Source organism: Vespa crabro, chromosome 2, assembly GCF_910589235.1.
Source record: "Vespa crabro chromosome 2, iyVesCrab1.2, whole genome shotgun sequence".
Classification (NCBI taxonomy): domain Eukaryota; kingdom Metazoa; phylum Arthropoda; class Insecta; order Hymenoptera; family Vespidae; genus Vespa; species Vespa crabro.
In genome coordinates this window covers 18,733,084-18,755,998 of record NC_060956.1, presented here as the reverse complement: position 1 = coordinate 18,755,998, position 22,915 = coordinate 18,733,084, and the positions used below count along the sequence as shown (strand labels likewise).

Below are 22,915 nucleotides of genomic sequence, written 5' to 3'. Positions count from 1 at the left end.
TTCGTGACAGTTGCATATACTATTCCCGTTGTTCCGTTGTCTTTATTAATAGAAATCATAGTTCTGTGGAATTTTCCAATTGCGTATTCACCTGGAAATATAGTCGACAGGCGTGAGAATAATGCGTGCCCTTTCACACAATTCTCGCATTCATATATGTAAGTCATCTATATTTCGCTTTTGCATTGCTTTATATTGACATGTCATGCTAAATCTTCGAATATTATTCAAAAATTTATAATATTCCATGACAAAGCGCTATTCCTATTCATATTTGATGGCAAATAAAAATCGATTTTCTTGATTAACTCATTTCTTAAATCTAATACGAAATTCTACTGCAGCTATGTTTTTTTTTTTTTCATTTAATTTATATATATCTTTTATTTATTGAATTATTATATATTATTCATTATTAATAATAATGTATATATATATATATATATATATATCATAAATAATATCTTTATAATTTTTATTATTTATTATTTATTGAAAGTAACAATATTATCGTAATCAAATTTTATACATTATCGATGGTTTCATACGTTTACAAACTATAGATTACGATATTTCAAGATCCTATTTATATCGATTTAACAATTTGTTTTATTATTTACTATTATGTCAGCGTTCAAAGATTTTTCCAAGGATTTTAATTTTTTACAATACTATAACGTGATAGAAAGCATGAGGCAAATATCGTTTTACGATATTGTTAGGCCACTTGAACGAGATTAAAAACGAGAGAAATTGAACGACAGAAGAAAGAAAGAGAAAGAGAGAAAGAGAAAGAGAGAAAGAGAAAGAGAGAAAGAGAAAGAGAGAAAGAGAAAGAGAGAAAGAGACGGGGGGAGCGGGGAAGAGAGAAAAAGAAATAAAAAGTTGGTAAAGAAGGGAGTACTTTTGAAAATCGACGATAAAAGCACTCGATGAGTTCTTGATGATAAAGAAAAAGGGGAGTGACGGACAGGTCGTCGACTAGAAAATCCACCTTTATTTTTCCTTCTCCACCTATTCCTTCCTTTTTATTCTCTCCTTTTCCACTCTTCTCGATCGACGATCGATCTCTTTTATTTTCCACGGATCCTTTGTCTTTCTTCAGACATAATCCTCTTCCTTTCTAAGTTTACCATTGTACCTACGTCTTCGGCAAACATTAATTCCGTTCGTTCCGTGCTTGTAGAGACGAGGTTCGTGAGGTCGAGACGATCATTAAGATAACGAGACTTTTTTTCTCGATCTCTTGATAAAACTTACCAAGATTTATTCAATATAAGTCTCATACGAGAAAGAGAGAGAAATTAAGAGAAAAAGAGAGAGAGAGAGAGAGAGAGAGAGAGAGATTAAGAGAAAGAAAGAGAGAAAAGAAGAGGAGAAGAAGATAAATTAACAAAACGATTATTGAAAAAAAAAAAAAAAAAAGAAAAAAAAAAATAAGACGGACCGTCTTAAGCTAAAAACAAGACAAAGAAAAAAGGAAAAAGGAAGAAGAAAAAGAAGAAGTAGGAAAAATAAACAGAGAGATAAATAGTAAGAGAAAAAGATTCATCTGCTAAAGTACACGCTAACGATCGGCATTCGTTAAATAAACGATCGAACGAATACGCGGATAGTAAATTTGTCGATTGATGAAATAGTACGAGGAAGCTGAATTCCTCTCTCATGATGATTTATCGGTAACGGAAACGTAGAGATTAAACGAATCTATAACCGGCTCAAGTACAGATAGGTATCCAGAGTAGCCAAAGTCGTGAGTTTGACGTAAAACTGAAGAGGAGAATAATCCTCTTAAAGCTTACTCTTTCTCCCTCTCTCCCTCACTTCCTCCCTTTCTCCCTTTGGCCCTCTCTCTCTTTCTCTCTCTCTCTCTCTCTGTATCTCTCTCTCTCTCTTTCTCTCTCTCTTTTCTTCACATGATCTCGATCTAGATCTATCTTTCTCGTTTACACTGCATCAAGAGTACCGGATTCGAGTGCATGCCGTTGGGCAAAAGTGTGCGAAGAAGTACGCACGATTCGGTGCATTCGCTTCTTGTAACTTCTATCTATATATATATATATATATATATATATATATATATATATGCTCTTAATGTGTGAGCTAGTATGTATGTATCTATGTATCTGTATGTGTATGTGTAGGATGCCCTATCTATACCATGAGAACTGTCCGAGAATCGATTGAACGATCATTGCTCGCTGATCGTCACCGCTTGCTAGAAGTCCTCTCATAAACACACACGCGCATGTAAACACACAGATAGATGCAAACACATATACTCTGTCTATCTGTCTATCTCTCTTATACCAATTGCCAATCCATTCCATCTCTCTCTCTCTCTCTCTCTCTCTCTCTCTGTCTCTTTCTCTCTATCTATCTATCTCTATATCTCTATCTCTTTCTCTCTCTCACTTCCTAGCTCAGTCACTACCACCCGTTTCGGCCCTCTCCAATAATTTAGATAGTTTGTAATTAAATTTAATGACGCTCGTCGTTGGAGCCTCGAGGGACCTACCCTGGCTCGTACTCGAATTTCCCTCGAAATTCATCGTACGAAAAGCGCGTTGTCGCACGCATGCGCGCCACTGCTCATAGATTTGATTTCATTAACCTTATCTCTCTTTCTCTCTTTTCAAACTTAATAATATTATTTACTTATCAAAATAATTTCATTCTGTCTTAAAATAAATAAGATATTAAACATAGTAATAATACTAATTAGAAAATAAATCGAGCTACATGGAAAATTACCTGCTTTTAAATTATTTTAAGGATTAATACGACACGTGTCTGAATCAATAATAATATTATCTAATTGTAATATTTTGTTAATTAGAATGTTTGCTCTTTCTTTCTTTAATTTTCTTTATCGTTTGAAACGAATCTAAAATGATTCATACTATTGTCTCATAGGAATGAGATAATATATCATGATTATTATAAATTATTATTGAAAAATTATTATATTTCTATTACATATGGGAAATCGTTCCTTCTATTTTTCTTTTTAATCAATATATCAATGAAATCCTTCGATGAAATATTCATTATCATTAGAAAATAAATTTTCGTTCGTTATACGTAAAAACTACGAAGGAAAATTGGTTAGAATTGAATTTATTTATTTGTTTAATGAATAGTTCTTTTAGTAACATAGAATCAATTAATTAAAAAAGTTAATGCGTAAGACTAATTAGTAACGAGATGTAAAACGTGCGATAGAAATTTTAGGAAGGTCTCGTGGTAGCGAGGTACATAGGTATCTATCTTGAATAGGTACTTCGTAAATTATGCAACGCGCTAATGCGTTCGAGAGAATTAGACGATATTATGCAAAGTTCACGTTTGATAATGATCGCTTCGAAATAAATTAATCGTCGGCCGGAGGTTCATCATCCATACCGACCTAAAAGAGTAGACGTACGCGCCCCGCTTAATTTATTTAATTGGGGAAAATGGCCGGCGGACGTTGTAAAAAGAGACTCGTGCGACCGTATTCGACGAGATGACAGGCAACGTTTCCAACCCTTTTATAGCGTTTAATTTAACGCTCGTCCACCATAAAATACTAAATTGCAATGTCGATTTCACTGAAAACTTTCTTTCCAAAGAATTCAAAATAATGCGATCTTTAATATTAGTATCTTTAATTATCCGAAACTACGAATTATTTGTACTTTTTACTTTTCAAAAGATTAATGGCGTATTAAAGATTCCGTACAAATTTCTTTAATACTATGAATGAGATATGTTATATCTTTCATATTTTTATTTATTTGCTTTATTAAAGAAATCTCAAAGAATATCGAACGAATATTATATATATACATACATATCAATTTCGAAAAATTCGACATTAAATTGCTAACAAAAGTAAATCATATGGATATCGATGACAAACTTGAAAAGGAATGAAAACGTATCATTTAAAAACGAAACAGTCAATATAATATGTGGAACGTATGATGATTAAATGCGCTGTGTACTCGTTTCAATTATAAACCCAACGCTGTCGTTTACGAGATTCCCGAGAGTGTTACATTATGTATTTGAAAGCAACCAGAAAGAGAGAAACAGAGAAAGAGAGAGAGAGAGAGAGAGAGAGAGAGAGAGAGAGAGATGCTCGATCGCGATGAAAATAAAAAATAAAAAAGGAGAAAAGAGGAAAAAGAAGTTAGAAAAAAAGAAAAAAAAAAAGAATAGAAATAAACGCAGACAGCTAGCTGGTAACGCACCGGAAAGGTTTCACACGTTTCTGTATTGGTAAAGAGGGGGATGAAAACACAGGAAACCCATTCGTGGAGCGCTAACGATGACAAATGAACGCTTATTATCATACTGGACAGTACTGGCGTAGGACAAAAAGCCATTCGTTCAAATTAAGAAGTTGATTTGAATTTAATGATGTTTCGTTTACTTATTTTGTCACATTTTTCGTACTTCTAACATATTCGTCATTTTTTGTCCCCTCTCATCCTTTATCATCCTTCTATCTTGCCACTTTTGATCATGTCTCCCTCTCTCCTTCATCGTCCATACTTACTCGAGATTAACGATTAGTTACGACTAGTAAAAATTATATCAATTCGTATTTATGAAGATTTTTGATGACTTCTTTTTCCTTTATTCCTGTTCGTTCACCCGTAGCATTTTGACGTTCCTATTTGATTTCTTTTCCTTTCATTTTTCCAAAGAGAGTTTCTCAAACAACGTAAAAGTTCACAGCGATACCGGCCAGACAAAGAATGGCCGATCATAATTTGACGAGACAAATGGGCCAGACGTTAAAGCAAATGTTTCCTCAGAGTAACGACAATCTTTTTACGATGATCGATGTTTTATGCGAGAGAACCGAAAGAAGAAAGAAAACAGATGGTATCATTAAGTATTAGTCCTTGATCGCAAAAAAAAAAAAAAAAAATAATAATCGGAAGTTATGGGACGGTGAAGAAGTCTAATGAAGCAAAAAGAAAAGAAGAAAGAAAAAAAAGAAGAAAAAGAAGCAAAAAAATAAATTAAAAAAGAAACGAAAAAATTAAGAAAAAAAAAATAGAAGAAAACAGAATAGTAATTGATAATAAATTTATATTTTTAGAAAGATTTCTGCATTTATTAATTATTATTATTACTTTGTTTCTCTTATTGCATGTAATAATAATTAATAATGTCAAAATGTATTAAATACGTATACGTATATTACGATATTGTCTCATTGAGAAATATCAAATTGAACAAAATGAATTCGTTTCATTCGAATAATTATATTTTTAACAGCAAAGAAGAAAAGTTTTGCGGACAATTTATAACGATAAGATAAATAAATAAATATATATATATATATATTTTTTCTTTTTTTTTTTAAATAAATTTCTTTAAAGAATGATTATGATTGAACGTAAGTAGGTAGGCCGTTGTATCGAAGAAGAAGCCTCGAAACGTTCTCTCCTCGAACGTTGTTTCTTCTTCGTAGAAAAGGCGTACGTGTTAAATACGCGTCACGCTAACAAACCGTAAGGACGTGCGTTGTACATTAACGGGGACGAAGGCTCGTTACACTCAGTGGGTAGAGCCGGTCGCAGGTAATCCGATTTAATCCTCGCAAAAAGGTGAGTCGAGGGCTCAAGTGGATAAAGCCGATGTTGCTTGGCCTGCGCTATAGTGGTGGTAATAGTAATAGTAGTAGTAGTAGTAGTACTAGTAGTAGTAGTAGTAGTACGTCTCGACGTTTTCTCCAAAGACCCTACGTAAAGATCTTGCGCTTCGAGTGCCGAACTGTAGACTTTCGTAGAAAAGAATGAATGGTTCTACTCGAAAAGGCATTCTTTTCACCCTCTTATCTCAAATTGCGAGTTTCGAGAAGCAAATAATTGCCGTACTTACGTTTATCTAATTCGACGTAATATACATTCGTAGTAATATGTTAAAGAAATTCGGGAGAGAGAGAGAGAGAATGAGAGAATGAGAGAGAAAATATATAAGAAATTGTAATATATCATGGGAAAAGAAAAGGGAATAGAAATTAGAAAATAGAAAATTTTACGAGTGATTATTAGAGATAATTATTATTTTAAAAAGAAAAGATTTATGTTTTATAAACATTTTACAAATATCTTCTTACCTTTTTAAAGGCTCAAAATTGACTTGCTTTCTAATCCTTTATATTTCCCGTTTATATATTAGTTCATTTAATTAATAATATATTCCCCGAGCATCGATACTTCGTTTAAGATATTAACATGTCAAATTTTCATAAAGTACGTTCAATTTATATTTTTATTGAATTTAAGATAGTAGATACGTATGCGTTGTTAAAGACTTAAGGTTTTAGGGTAAATAAGTACCTGCTTTGAAAGATCGATGCGAAAAGACGTTAGAAGACGTTAAACGATGTTACCGTCGTTCTGGGAGGGTAATTGTGAAGGGCAGAGCTGAGGGTCTTCTGAGAAAAATTAATTTCTAGCTTTTTTAAAGTCGCGGCACGTAAACGTGTCTTTCTTAGTGAAGGGATGAGTTTGTGCGAAGTAGATGAAGAAGAAAGAGAGAGAAAAAGAAAAAGAAAGAGAGAGAGAGAGAGAGAGAGAGAGAAGAGATGGTTCGATCAGAAGTCAATAAGATTAGCTGGTAACCTACGTGGAACGAGGTCAAGATCGACTTTTCTCTCGACACCTTCGCCTCTCAAAATGAACTTATAACTTCCGTTCAGAAGAACTAGACGCCGAAAGAGATTACCGGAAGTGGCACTTCCCGGGTAACAAACAGAAACTACCAGTAAACTGCTTTCTGTCTATCTGTCTCTCTCTCTCTCTCTCTCTCTCTCTCTCTCTCTCTCTTACCTTTCGAATATTCTTTTTCATTCTTTTTCCTCTCATCATTTTCTACCTTCACTACTTTTTTCTTTATTTTTCTTATTCGTTTCATTGCAATGCCTCAATGGGTCGACTAGCAGTTTATAATCTAGTTATTCAACTCAGAGGGTATAAATTCTCCGTTGAATTTCTCCCTTAGTAACTTTAAAAAGAGAATAATAAGAGATAAGAAAAAAGATACGCTTCTTGATATCGGAAATGTTACTGACGTGGTCCTCCCCTTTTTTTTTTTTTTTTTTTATTTTGCTCACAGTTCTCGCAAGCTGTAGGGGTGAGGAGTGCGGACACGAAGAACTTACGAGATGCGCCAGGCCTCTCAAGAAGATCAGTAACAACGATCTTAGCTTCGTTACGAAGAAGGAGGATCTTCAAGAGCTATGCCCGTGAGTTTTTCAACTTTATTAAATCGACTTAACCGAATCTTAATTGGCATCTAATTAAATTGACTATTGTTTCTTCTTATCTTTCTTTTTTGCTTTTTCTTTCTTTTCTCTCTCTCTCTCTCTCTCTCTCTCTCTCTCTCTCTCTCTGTATCTCTCTCTTTCTCTTCCTATTAACAAAAATAATTTCCAATATTGTTCAATACCACGAATATTCGTATTTCGTACGAATTACGTATCGATTTGGTAAATTGACAATTTATTTCTCTTATGAATGAATTTAAAATATAATAATAGAAATTTTTTTTTATTTTTCTATTTATTCATATCTCGCAATTAATCGATGTCCATATCGATGTTTCATCTGAGTAATTCAAACTACCGTCGATTAATTTATTAATTGACTCTCATTAGCTCGTTACACTATACCGGCAATGGTTCTCGTTAACATTGACCGCTATTGCTAATGAATGCATTCTAAACAAAGAGAACCTAATCGAGACTGATTAGATGAATCGAAATTTCAATAATATTGTTTCGCGTTACAGATCCTTTAAATATATAAAAGCTTTGATTGTAATCGTATTTAATTATTATTATTATTATCATTATTATTATCATTATTATTATTATTATTATTATTATTATTATTATTATTATTATTATTATTATTATTATTATTCATTTTTATTATTCATTTTTATGTATCGAAGAATTTTTCTTAGTACCAAAATCAATACTCCTCTCAACTCCCATAAGCTATGGCTTTAACGTTGGACAATATCTTGTCGAAGTAGCATACGTACATACGTAGGAAGCTTACGTCGAAAGGTCTTAAATCTACTTCTTTAAGAGCGGCTTTTCTGCAGGACGGTTTTCTTACGAAAAATCCTCGATTTCATTTTGGTTTTCCCATGGTAGTTGATTTGTATCGCAAACGTGGTAATCTTAAATTCCGTACTCGCATAGAACTTATCTTTGTGGCACCATGAAAAATTTCTCTCGGCGATTTTCCTTCTTATCTGGAGTTCCTTTTAAATTTTTCTTTTTTTTTTCTCTTGGAGTCTCTCTCTCTCTCTCTCTCTCTCTCTCTCAATTTTATTTTCCTTTTCGTTCTCTTTTTATCCATTATCATACCTTTGAAGAAAATGATGTAATCGAATTACTTTACACGCGGCATCAACATTTTCCACATTAAACGCGCCAGAAAGGGCCTTTAACCGCGCCATCGATAATTTCATTAAAAAGCGAGAACACGCGTGGCTTGTTTGGCATTATAACTCGTAATCCGAGTATGCTCGAACTATCCCAGAGTATAATGGACCAACCTCGATGTCATATGAGTCCTCGGACCGCAATGAAAATCGCATTAACGGGCCGGACCTAGACGATTATATGGAATAAAAGAGGAGAACAACCGAATGGCGTCATGCATTTTCGGACCTGCATTTTCCTCTTCGAATTTTACTCGTTGATTCTGCTGTGTTAGTTGTTCTGTTTTTTTTTTCTTTTCTTTTTTTCTTTTTTTCAAACGAGAAAAAATTTTCTTTACTAAAATTCTTTACAATTTTGTAAGAAGCGATAAAAAAAAAAAAAAAAAAAAAGTACAATACAATAAAGAAATATCAAAATAGGTCTATAAATCGCACGTAATCCTGGCGAAACATATGCAAAAATCGAAAATATATTTATTCTGAAAAATAAAATATTATCAATGGTATAGCTTTCACTGAATATCAATGAAAGCTAATCATAGATATTCTCAAATTAATAAAATCTAATTCAAATTGAATTAAAGCTTACCAAAGTAAATAACGTTTTATAATTCTGAATGAATTTGTAAAGATTTATATAAACATTGCGATACCGTTCATAATTCATCTGATACCGCGTATCATATTTAATTAAAAAGTAGTCGTAAATTTAATTACGTAAAACGTTTGAATAAAAAGTATTCATTTATGTATGCAATAACAAACAAAGTAGAAAATTAAAATGTAGAATATTAATGATTATTATCTTATTTTATATACAATATATTTATATATATATATATATAAAACTTTCATATGTAAAATTTCAATTAAAGTTGGTTCGTTGCTTGAATTGAACGAGCGTACAATAAATTATAAATGAAAGTACGCACATAAGTTAACTTTAGCTTTACAATTTTCTTCTCTGAGTGCCTCGGGTAAGTCGAGTTTCGACGATTTTCTCGCGTGTGCAGGATTGAAATTGAAATCTGAAATTTAGATGCCTTTCGCCCTTCGGCAATGTAAGATCTTGCTGCAAAGCCTAAACCATTTTTCTCGCTATAGAGAAATGTAAAGAAAGCACGTAGAAAATTCTTTTTCAACGTAAAAGCCTTGACTTGCAGTATTATTCAAGGTCGCGAGTTATCTCGTAGCTCGAGTTGAAGTAGATATCTAGTTATATTGAAAGTTCCGAAGAAGATGTAGATTGAGTGGATAAGATAAAGAAAAGAAAAAAAAAAAGGAAAGAAGGTCAAATTCGTAAGAGAGATAGAGATACAGAAGGAGATAGAGAGAGAGAGAGAGAGAGAGAGAGAGAGGAAAGGAAGCATACAAGCCTTTTAATATATATTCTTTCATCTCTTCTTTCTACTTTGTTTTTAATCTTATATCATAAGGATCGTGATTTCCTTGATATTTTTTCCTTCCTTTTTTCTCTACAAATTCGATAAAACATTGACACTAAAAATGAAAGATTATTTCAAAACCAAAATATAGAGAGGATGGATAAGGGGAAAGAAAAAAAAAAAATAGGAACATTTAGATATTAAAGAAAAGCTTATGATAATAATTATATCATTTCGAAAGAAAACTATTTTACTAGAATTAATATGAATGTTCATTTGAAATTCAAACATTACACTCTAGATCCTTTTAAACGAAATTAGAAAATTGTCTAATTTCACTTATACGTTCGTTCGTATCTTCAAATTCGAAACTAATACATAGGTATTAGCTTTTCTTCGTGTTTGTTCTTAACTGATCATATATACGAATACATACATATGTATATATATATATATATATATATATATATATATATATACACATATATTCAAATTTAATTCAAATATTCGAGTAACTAAAGCAACGATTATACGATTTCAATTAGGACGAAAATCAATTAGTTAAATGAAATCGATTGAGTCGAATATTCGAAGTGATATAATACAGTTTACAGAGAGTATTAACAAATTTCCTATTTCCCAATTTCTCTGTCGATATTTCCAGAGACATCCAGGCTGGCATGAAGTGCATCAAGACGTATACCGTCAAGTGCATGAAGGACAAACAGAGGGAACACTTTAACTCTTTGTACACGGGAACAAACCAAGCGATTATGGAACTTTGCCAGGATGGTCCTTACCAGGACGGTAAGTGTGCTGGACCGTCTTAACGTTCGAGTCTCGCGGCCGTGCAATTTCCTCGAGAAAATCGATAAATTCAAGACGCATTCGAGATAGCCAGTTCGTCGGTTACTGCGTTGTGTCCTTTACAGAATCAAAGGAAATCCCTTTTCTCTCTCTCCCTCTCTCTCTCTCTCTCTCTCTCTCTCTCTCTCTCTTTCCCGTTTTTGGCAATTCAGCCTTCTACATACATGTATATGTATATGTAAGTGTGTGAAAGACAGAGAAAGTGAGAGAGAGAGAGGGAGGGATAGATATAGAAAGAGAGAGAGAGAGAGGGAGACGATACACGCGCAATATTCCCGTAATCTCGAGAGTGCCGAATGCATTATTGAGTCGAGTGCCGGTCGCTATCTCTGACCGTGCCGTATCCCTCTAATCTCGAAACACAGAGATAGCTCGAAACTAGCCGCGTGATCTCTCTCCCTTTTCCCTCTCTCCCTCTCTCTCTCTCTCTCTCTCTATCTCTATCTCTCTCTCTCTATCTTCACTTATCGGATATCTTATTGGATCACATCGCATCGGTTTCGCACGAACGATGGCCCAACCTTTTTGCGATGTAATTTAATATATTTACTATTTGACATAAATTCTTTTTTTTTTTCCTCGCCTTACAATGATTCAACTTAAACGTTCGGCCATTCAATCTTTTTGAAACTATTTGACAGATCGGTTAGATCAATAAATGATTATTATCTCGAAACGTTATTTTATTTTATCATTCGATTCGTCTCCTCTTTAAAATATATTGTAAATTAATATTTATCGTTTCGATGTTATTGATGATGATGATAATAATGATGATGATGATGATGATGATGATGATGATAAAATGTTATAAACATTTTATTGTATTTTTGATTTCAGAATATCTGCGGCACGCACCCTGTATGCAGAAAGTTAAGAATGAGTATGATCTTTGTTACAAGAAGTACGAGAAGACCACTCAAGAAATGGAGAGAGAAAATCGTACGGCAGGTGCTTATGGTTCTCTCAAGTCGGTTTGTTGGTAAGTGAGATATTTTATATAAACGTGAATAATGAAATTATGAAAGGATAGTTATGAAGTAAGAATATTTCAGTTTATTTAATAAATAATTTCAATGTTTAATATCACTTCTTCATTTCCTTTTTCTTCTTCTTCTTCTTTTTTAATTTTTAATCTTTCTTTTTTTTTTCTTTTATAAAATTTTACTATAATCTTCGCATTCACATTTATCTTTTCGTTATTCGATTACACGGTGAAAGAGATCGATAAATTAAAGTAACCACCTTCCTCGTTGACTTTTATCACAATCTTTATCTTTTCTCTTTCATTTCTTCCACGTCGGAAGTTTCACTTTATCGCGGTACGTTCTTCGTATCGAAATTCATTGACGTTGAACGTCGAAACGCTAAGTGCGCTCAGATTTCTTTGAAATTTGATCTTTAATTAATTTCATTGAAATCATTCGTATTCATTCTGTTTGTATTTGCCTCTCTTTATTTTCGATAAAGTTTAATAGAATACTATTTGAAACGAGATGGGTTATGTCAATGTTTCAAGTGTGCACGTTTGAAATAGAATATTTAACAAATATTTTTAAAGTTAATTACATTCCATACGTTTTTAAATATTTTTACATAACAATTATTTGTTCATCGAAAAGATCCGCGAATATTTTCGTAGAACGAATTTATCTTTTAATGTTATTTCGTTTAAATAAATAGAATATAGAATTTCATCGATTATACGAGATAGACCTATCGAATTTATATCCATATTTCGAGACTCGTTCGATACACTTTTTTTTATCCATTTATTCACTTTTAATACGTTTTATATAATACACCAAATGACGTCACGAATCAGGATGGATTCATTTAATATAACAAGACTATACAAATATTACGAGGGAATATACAAACATAATCTCTTTAATCGTAGAATTATATTACGCATTTGAAATGCTAATTCTCTCTCTCTCTCTCTCTCTCTTTCCACATACAAATTATTTGCAAATTTTCCAATGTCAAAAACTGCGTCAAATTGTACCTTGAAATATCATAAATATTATCAAGATATATAATCAATTTCACAGTCACATAATCCTTCTTGTTCGGTAACCCGTGTTATTTAATTTAATCTCATGATTTCTTCTTCATTTTTTTTTTTTTTTCAATACCTTTTTTTTCCCAACCTTGACAATATTTTAATACCTACAACGCAATATTCCGTGGGTTTTCATATGTAATAAAGGGAAACTGAACGTACGTATCGATTCAATAAAAGTTTAAACGATCATATAACAAATATCATGAGTGTCAATAGATTCGCGACAAGAAATGAAATTAGATATTAATAGATAATAAATATCTGTCGTAGAGCTCATTTTTCAATGTTTTCGGGTTGCGCACGCGCATTCATAGAAATGATATTTCCACTTCCTCGGATCTTCTCTCTCTCTCTCTTTCTCTCTCTTTCTCTCTTTCTCTCTCTCTCTCTCTCTCTCTCTCTGTCTCTTTCTCTCTCTCCTCCCTCTTTTTCCCAAAGGATGCACGAGTTCAAAAGCTGCAACAGACCGTGTTAGAGATAGGCTAATGACATTACACTCTATGTACATCCATCAACCTGAAAACCTACCTTGTGTATTTACACGCGGTTGTTCGCGAGATCACAACGGCGAAACGACGGGACGAGAAAACTGAGAACTCTACATTTCGTTTTCTCTTTGACCAGTAAATACAATTTTTCTATTCGATTCGATCTGGTTTTGATTATTTATCGATCATTTGAAAGGTTTAGAAAAAAATTATTATTAATTTTCAATTGTATAATACAATATATTGTTACATATTAATAGTCGTTATAAAATTATATCATAAACAAATTGTTAGATGATAAAAATCGTAGTTTTTATAAGAATAAAAAAAAAAATAGATCATCATAGATACGGAAACATTTTTCAAATGATTGCGTTTTATTGTATGACAGATTCATTATGAAATATAAAGACGACGAAAGTAACATTGAATAATAATTTAACAAGATAAAATTTCAATAGTTTTTTTCGAATCTGTCTGTTGCAGTGCCTTCAAGGAATATCTAGATTGTTCGCATCATACGGTACGTCGACAGTGTGGCGATGACACGGCGCGATTCACAAAGGAATTCCTCGACAGGATGTCAGATTCGCTTTTGAAGGTAAATATTTGCTACTTTTATCCCAGAGTGGAAAAGTTGTTACTAAAGTAGCGTCGTCTACTGCAGCAACTTCACGTCATTTTGTCTTTTCTTTCTCTCTCTCTCTCTCTCTCTCTCTCTTTCTCTCTCTCTTTTTCTTATTTCCCAATTTTTTTTTTTTCTAATCACACACGAATCGATTAACTTCAACCAGTGACCTAATTTTCAAGACTTGATATCCTAGGATTTAACGTCAACTTTTTTCTTTCTTTTTTTTTCATTCTTTCTTTCTTTCTCTTGAATCTCAATTATATTATTTAATATCTATCATCTTTATTATTCATTTAATGGAAACTTCTTGCTTTTAATTTACTTTAAATTCTCATTTAAAATTATTTCTTTTCAAGATAAATATTTAATTATTTTCATCGATCTCGAATGGAAGGTGAGACGATAACGAAGCATTTTTGTTTTTCCCTTTTTCCGTTTCAGACGCATTGTGCATCGTACAGTCAAAAGGAATGCGCGATGGAAAGCGGAGCTGATCGAACGTGGAGAAGTATCGGGTTGATCTTGCCAATGGTGTTTGTTTTTCTCACGAGGTATTTCACGTAGACGTCCATGACTGTTCAGTTAGCCTCCATGGACGTCACCGATGATGCCGGAAAGAAGGGCAATTTCCGTGCAGGCCCTTCGAAGGGGCTATCTTTTCGAAAGAAATGATGTCAGTCGAGAGGAGAAACAACAATTTTTCTTTTTTTTTCCTTTTTTCTTCTTTTTGGAAGACCGACGAATAAAGAGGAATAAAGAAAGAAAAAGAAGCAGAGGAAGTAGAAGAAGAAGAAGAAGAAATGCATACATAGAAACGGAGAGAGGGAGAGAGAGAGAGAGAGAGAGAGAATAACGATGACGAGATGAACGAGACGAGCCGGAAGATTTTCTTCTATACGAGAAAGCGTCGCTCGTTTCTGCTTCGGTACGCGGCTTGATGCGACTAGACGAATTTTCATGTGAAAAGCCATAAAATGGGAAGAGAAAAATTCTTTGTTAAAAAGAAACGAGAGAAGGAGATAGGAAAAAAAAAAAAGAAAAAGGAAAAGAAAGAAAGGAAACCCACTTGTTCCTTCCGGTTAAGGTATTCGTTTCCTTTTGGAACCGCAAAGAAAACAACCGATTATCATTCTCAAGAAATATGGTTGACTCGTTGATCTCGATTGAAAATGATATTCATCAATTAAAAATTATCATCGATCGATCGTCGTCGTCGTCGTCAATAATATTATAATATAATCATCGTCCTCATTCAAGATAAATATTCTTCTGAATACTTTTCGTGATACATTACTACGATCTATTATAATTATATAACTATAAGTATCTTCGTAATTTATACAATGTATTCGCGTTATCATTAATCGTGTTAGATTAAAACTCGCCGTTCGACATATACGAACAACGAAGGACCAGAATGTTGATGATTATGGACTGGATCGTGTGTTCGATTAAATCGGTTAAATATTTAGATCGGATTCTTTTTTCTTTTACTTTCTCTCTCTCTCTCTCTCTCTCTCTCTCTCTCTCTCTTTTCTTTTTCTCTTTCTTCTTTTTCTTCTCTTTTGTCGCGATAAGGAACATAAGTATTTGAGGATAACGACGTAGAAAAAGTAAAAGAAGAAGAGGAAGATAAAGATGAAAATGAAGATGAAGATGAACTCACACATACATTCGAGAATAACGTTAGGTACTTCACTTCGTTACCGAAAAGCCGATCCTTTCGAGAAGATTGTAAGTGCGAGAGAAATAGATATATATATATATATATATATATATATACATTTACCTTTATATATGTATTTATATAACCATGGAGAAGGAGAAGGAGAAGAAAAGAAGTACGTTCCGGCGTCGAAGCACGTGCCGTTTCCGGGGAACGTAGGAGGACGTGCACGAAGAGGAATACTGATCTTTCTTTGGGAAGTAGCAAGTTTTCCACTAGGAACGATAGAAAAAGGGACGTATCACTCGACGAATAGAGCATTGGTATTGGTCCGTTCGGGGTTATTCATCGAAACGACATCTTCTTTGGGAGGACAAAGATGGATGAAAGAAAGAGAAAGGAGAAAATGAAAGAAGAAAAAGAAGAAGAAGAAGCAATGAAGGTTATCTTCGCACAAACGTTCTTTCTTTCAATCTTTTTTTCTCTTTTTCTATTTTATTCTTTTTTGCTTTTCTTTTTATCTCTTTCTTTTTCTATCTAAGTAGATAAAGTCTTCTCGTAGCTCTTCTTTTCTTCTATTACTGTGCTTTTCATTCTCTCTTTCATTTTTATTCATTACCTGAAAAAGACTAAAACGAATGGTAGACACGAAAACGGAGAAAATGATGAATAAGGATAGTTAATAGAAACGTTTCTCATCTCTCGATCGCGATCATAACTTCTTTCCTTTGATAAGATTTTCTTTCCTTTTCAAACACGCTATCGGAAACGTTTTACAAAACCAATCGTTTTCGTTCTCGTTTTCGTTTTCGTTCTCATTCTCGTTCTCGTTCTCGTTTTCATGGACGTCGTCGTCGTCGTCGTATTTCTGAAAAAAAAAAATTCTAAACTCGTCGTTATTCCTAATCTCTCCCTTCCCTTTAATGTTCTAAGCGCGTTTAAAGATAATACACGAATCTTTCGATCTCATTCGCATATTTCTGATTTACATTGATTATGAAATATATTTGATGTTTTATTAAAGATTTCTTAATTATCGAAAAGATTAATGTTCATTTTAGGACATTAGATATCTAAGGAAATTTCCTATAAACTTTCGAAAAAATACAATTTATTATCAAGTAAAAATAAAAGGAGAGGGAGAGAGAGAGAGAGAGAGATTTGGCATAGAGAGAAGGGACGAGTAAATCAGAATTTTTTTTAGATGTCATCACCTTTTTAATATTCATTAATTCAATTCGTTTACGTCAATACAACGTAATTAATCATCGAAATTTTGCTAAATATTAAATGATTCCTCATTACGTCTGCTTTCTTTATTAATCCGTAGAATCTAATTAAAAGTGAAAAAGGATCTGAAAAATGAGAGAGGGAGAGAAGGGTGGGAGGAGAGAGAGAGAGAGAGAGAGAGAGAGAGAGAATTAAAAAGTCACCTTTAAATGTAATTGACCATGATCTAATGTTCACGAACGCACTGCATGACGTCATAATAGGAAAATCGCGGTACTTTATCGAGCGCTCTTTGATATGTATCGTGTATAACATCACTTAACTATGGTCAGCCATAATAGGATTTAAATCTCTCGAGACATCCCGCCTTTAACCGACGCCATCCTACACACTCTCGGGTACATATTATTCTCGCGAGACATTCGATCTACGACCACGTCAATTTTCTGATATTAACGATCATCTAATGGGGGAAAAGAAAAGAAAAGAAAAGAAAAAAAAAATAGAATAGATTAAAAATAGAAAAGGAAGATGAAAAAGAAAATTCACATTCAGATAATAGGATGTTTCTCGAACGGTGGTAATTTTGTAATCGAATCAATGGACAATAATTTAAGGAAAAAATAATTCATTCTAAACATTTATTTTCGTTTCTTTTTTTCTCTCTCTCTTTTTTTTTTTTTCTTTCTTTTTTTTATTCACAATCACATCGCTATAAATAAACGAAATAAAAATAATCATATTAATTATTTCAATTGATGGCATATTAATGATGTTTAAATTAACGTCGTCGGCAATCATTACATAAATTTTAATGAAAATTCTGATATACGTATATAATCAATACGTTGATTCGATTACTTTTAGAAACATTTTTTTTCAACATACTTTCCTGCAAGTTCCTTTTTTTTTTTCTTGATACGTCATTTTTTTGTTTTGTTTTGTTTTCTTTTTGTTTTTGAACGATTTTTGTCATTAATCGAAAAACAAGCGGCGCAATTTTTTTTTTTTTTTTTTTTTTTTTTTTTTTTTTCATTAAAATGATTGCGAAGTATAAGTATGCGTGTCTTTACGACATCCCACCGATTTTTATCTATTCTATTAAGGAGACCGAATATGTATACATGTAATATAAGCCAAGGAAAAATTCCATAAAGAAAAAGGGGTAGAAAAAAGAGAGAGAGAGTGAGAGAGAGAGAGAGAGAGAGAGAGAGAGAGAGAGATAGAGATAGATAGATAGATAGATAGATAGATAGATAGGTAGAAAGAGAGAAAGAGAGAGAAAGAGAATGTTCTCTTACGTACGTATTTCTTTACCAGTATAAAAAGGATTTAACAATTTAATACGTCGTACTTTATCCTTCTCTCGAAAAGCTTTTTGACGACGGATGCCAACAATCCTTCGTAGAAATCTTCACAACGAAGATAAAATGACAACGGGAATGATATGGGATGGGATGGAGTAATGGTTGGGGAAGATCATCGAAGAAATATTTAAAATGAATGGAAACGTTCGCCAGAGAAAAAGAGAGAGAGAGAGAGGGAGAGAGAAAAAGAGAGAGAGACATTTTGTATGGTATAATGTATGTATGTATGTATGTACATACGTACCTTTTTGTACGTGTGTGTGTGTGTGTGTGTGTGTGTATTACTTAGAATACGATTGAAAAACGCAAAGTTTTCTTTGCTCTTATGTATGCAACTTGTATGTCTGCGTGTACATATTATATCTATTATCGATGATGTGTATTTAATAGTGTATTAGATTATAAGTATTATAAAAAAGAGATTTAGATTCGTAGAGAATACGTTATACATCTTAAATTTATGTAGATTTTAACAATGAGAAATAGTATTATCACGCACGAAGAGTCTCATGATAAAAATAAAAAGTGTACCTTTTATCTTGAAACACATGAATGTAAATGCATGAAAGAAAAATATAAAGAGAAAAAGAAAGAGAGAGAGATAGAGAGAGAGGGGAGGGGGGAGGAGGAGGAGAAAAAACGTAGCTTCGATTTCCGGATATAAGAGATAGTAAGAAGTTATTTCAGCAATATGATAGGTGGAAAACGACGAACGTCAACGATGTTCCCTTCCGATTTATCTATATTATGTATATTCAGGTAAAAAGGGAACAGCTACTTCGAAAGCAAAAGAGAGAGTATTTATTTGTAAAATAAATAAATAAATATATACATATATATATATATGTATGTATGTATGTATGTATGTATGTATGTATGTATGTATGTATGTATGTATGTATGTATATGTATATATAATATAAAATCGCTATGTACATATAACATATAGTTACTCGGCTTCGAGTCGAGCTAATTGTAAGATAACTTAATACATTAATACGTTCTCAATAAAAGTCGATTATTTTTCGTTAATCCTGAGAATCAATTATTTCATCCTACAACTAAATAATAAATTATATATAATATAATTAAAATATTTATTTAATAAATAATATATCATAAATCAATGATATATTTTAAAATATATTTTAAAAGAATATTTTCATAATGATCGAATTTTAACGTTGGCATCATGGATGAATGAGGGATATTTATTTCACGTAACATTATTCATTACTCTGATGTGATGTATGTATTACGCTTATGTAAATGAAACGCAAATGGGTAAAAAATTTTCATACGAATCGTCGAGAAAATTAAATTTTTCAACGAATATGCCAAAGAGTTAGGGAGGGATAACGTTTTGCCTTTTTTGAGAAGAAACATACCGATTGGATAGGGTAACACCGAGTAGAAAGAAAAATACGGCTCTCGTGTGTATACTCGAATCGTTTCACATCTTTGCCTACATTCGCATCTATTACCTTTGGATATCCCTTTGGATTTTGATGAGGACCGAACGAATATATATATATATATATATATATATATATATATACATATTCGTATATATATATAGGTATATATGTGGATAGGTACGTATCGAGAACGTACTGAAATTTAGTGGTACAAGGGAACAGTGTATTATTCCATTCGATCGAGAGACGAAAAGCGTCGAAGCACGCGTCGAATTTCACGCTTATGGTAATCGTACCGGAAACATGTCTCGTAGATTCGAAGGTACGAAGTCGAGTTAATCGTTGGAGTATGCTAGTCCTGGAAAGCGAAATGACAGAGAGGGAGAGTTGGAGAGAGAGTGTAAGAGGGAGGAGGGAGGGAGGTAGGAAGAGAGAGAGAGAGAGAGAGAGAGAGAGAGAGAGAGAGAGAGAGCAGGCTGGTGAATTATCGAGAATACGTTACGTTGGTCCATTTGAAACCAACTATGGTAGAAGCGACGAGTCGAATTACTATGGATCGAGTGATGTATGTACGTACGAACGTTGGTAGTTTCATTCCTAAAACACGAAAACCATCCTCGTTTAAATATTTCCAAAGTCTCGTCTCTATCGTTTATTATACCTTTTACATTTTCGTTTTAACTTAGTCTTTAATAATTAAAAAATATAATCAAGTTATATCAGTAGATATCTTTCTCTCTCTCTCTCGCTCTCTCTCTCTCTCTCTCTTTCTCTTTCTCTCTCATACACTCACACACACACATTCTCTCGCTTTCTCTCTGAATTAGACGTGTAAAAGAAGATTTTGTAAGTTATCTGATTATCAAAATTTGTATTTGAAAATCAATTTATTTGGAATTAAACGCAAAAGTAATTAAAATCGAATTTGAAAGTAATTCTTCTCTATTGGATTATTAGCAAAGACCATCTCCTACATTTTCTTTTTTTCATTTCTTTTTTTTTTTTCTTTTTCTTTTTCTATTTTTATCCCCTTCGAAATAATTTCAAAAATAAGACCGATAAGATTTCTCGTAGTATTAAAATTGTCTTTACCTACGTATTATACGTTTGTATAACCATAAGAGAAAAACGTTCTATCACTATGAGCTAACAGGACCAAGGAAGACAGTTATATGTAATTTAAATTTAAATTAAATCCGTTCGACGTACATACATACGTTCAGTGTCCAACCACTCGTACAGTCAGCCTCAAGTACAACTTTTTAAAGCATCAAAGAACGGCGCGTTCCAATTACTCTTTCCAAACAAAAGCAAATAGTAAAAAGCGCTGAAGTTGGAAGTGATGCTCGCTTCTCTCTTTTATCGTTCGTCGTTCTTTCGTTGTACGAGAACGACGACGACGACGACGACGACGACGACGACGACGACGACGACGACGACGATGAGAATAACGAAGATGAGGACGACGTCGACAACGAAATGCGATTGTAAAGATCGATTTCTTGAATCAACGTATAACCACGATTTTCAACGAAATTCTCATCCCTATATCTGTTACGAGTTATCGAAGAGATAGACTTTCCTCGCAATTTTGCAGAAACTCGCTTAAACCGCACCACAAAGGCATCGTTTTACATCAATTTTGTATCAGTGGTAGAAAAGATAAACGAAAGAGGATGAAAGATAGGATGGGAATGGGTTTGGTTGGGATGATGGTGAATCATTGGGGTTGATCATAGACGATGGATCATACAGGGTTAAAGGTAGATCAACGAGCATACACGTTATACATTCTTTTTCTTTTCTCAATCGTATCGTGGTTTATTAAAGGGAATATCATAAATCCCAAATTATATTCTATTAATAAATATAATATAAATATTTTTTTTTTGCATATATATATATATATATTATTTATTCCCGAAATAAAAATGATATATAATGTATTTTCTATATTATGAATTAGTTCTATATGTGTCGCATAAGTTCATTTCATTGTATATTATAATAGTTCGTAATATCAAATAACAATGTGTGAACTATAGTGGACGAATCAATAAGTATACACGTTATTTATTTTCTTTCCTCTTCGTCCAATGATTTATCAACAGGGATTATCATGAATTCGTGTTCTGTAAAGTGAATCATTATATTTGTATAATTAGTATAATTTTTTACAAGATACAAAAATATATATTTTGTATCTCTATAAATTAAGTTTTATATACTATGTGTATATATATATATATATATATATATAACTTCACACGCATTTCATGTTTACGATATGTTATAATATTTAACAACGACCTTTCCTCTATGATTTCGAAAGTGACTGAAATTTTTTATGAACGTCGTACGTTCTCGTCTCACGTGTTTCGTGTTTTACCTTACGAAAATGATCCCCCGAGAATTCGATATTTCGACACTTCTCATTTCAACGCATAACACAACCAACCGTAATTCAAATCTCGACACATTGCTTCCTTCCTTTGAACGAAAAGTTTCATTTCCATATCCGAATGAAAGATATTTTTCAAAATGTTTCCCAAAAAAGATCGAGGACTTTTGCCTATTGGGAAATTTTTAATTTTTCATAAACACAAGGGTGTATCTGTTTCTCAATATAAAATATTTTCTTTTTTTTTTTTTTTCTTTTTAAAAAGGAATCCATCAAAAAAATTTTAATATTAAAATATTGAAACGACGGAACCGTAAAAAAGACTGTTTGTTATTACGTAAATTTTACATATCTATATTAAATAAATATAATTTTACTTATTCAATTCTCTTTTTCTCTATACGAAGTCTATATATATATATATTATATAAAGTAAAATGAAACATAGTACATTGATACTTATATACATATTCCATGCGAGTTGGTTTCCCTCGCATATTCGCATTTACGCAAAAGCTGCTTTTAGCTTCTGGACATTCCCTCTCACGAATTAACCAATTATCGGGGCAAGAGGACGCGATCCAGTCCGATGGCAATTAGCGCATTTCGAACCGAAATCCTAGCATATAGAACAAAATCCTCTTTCGCCATGAACGAGGCCAGCATAGATTTGAAAGCTGAATGTTTCTCGGAGATCTTTGTCACACGGATACATACGTAATACGGGCGAAAAGTGTATCAAATTTATTCGATCAAAATAAGAATTCTTAGACGCTTGAATCAATTTTCCCCGTCAACGATTTATTTTTGTTTATAATTAATGGTTCCTTATTTTTTTCCTTCCTCTTTCTTTTTAAATCAACGAAAAGATTATTTGCATTTGATTAAGTTATTTACTATTTACTAATTGATCATCACAGTCACAACATTT

At 32.7% G+C, this 22,915-nt stretch overlaps 1 protein-coding gene across 2 annotated transcripts in view; it reads left to right on the top strand.

Moving 5' to 3' along the window:
- LOC124432873 overlaps positions 1-19,197 on the top strand; it is a 35,276-nt gene extending 16,079 nt beyond the window's left edge. The window contains exons 2-7 of one of the 2 annotated variants that reach the window (XR_006944385.1): positions 7,123-7,252; positions 10,513-10,655; positions 11,556-11,697; positions 13,758-13,872; positions 14,344-15,636; positions 15,722-19,197. Coding sequence is in view for 1 of the 2 variants with exons in the window: in XM_046982154.1 (XP_046838110.1) it covers positions 7,123-7,252; positions 10,513-10,655; positions 11,556-11,697; positions 13,758-13,872; positions 14,344-14,466 (653 nt within the window). In the remaining variant the exon portion in view is untranslated. Of the gene's footprint in view, positions 1-7,122; positions 7,253-10,512; positions 10,656-11,555; positions 11,698-13,757; positions 13,873-14,343 lie in introns of both variants that reach the window. The other variant, XM_046982154.1, reaches the window with a different exon arrangement.
- Positions 19,198-22,915: the final 3,718 nt, after the last annotated feature.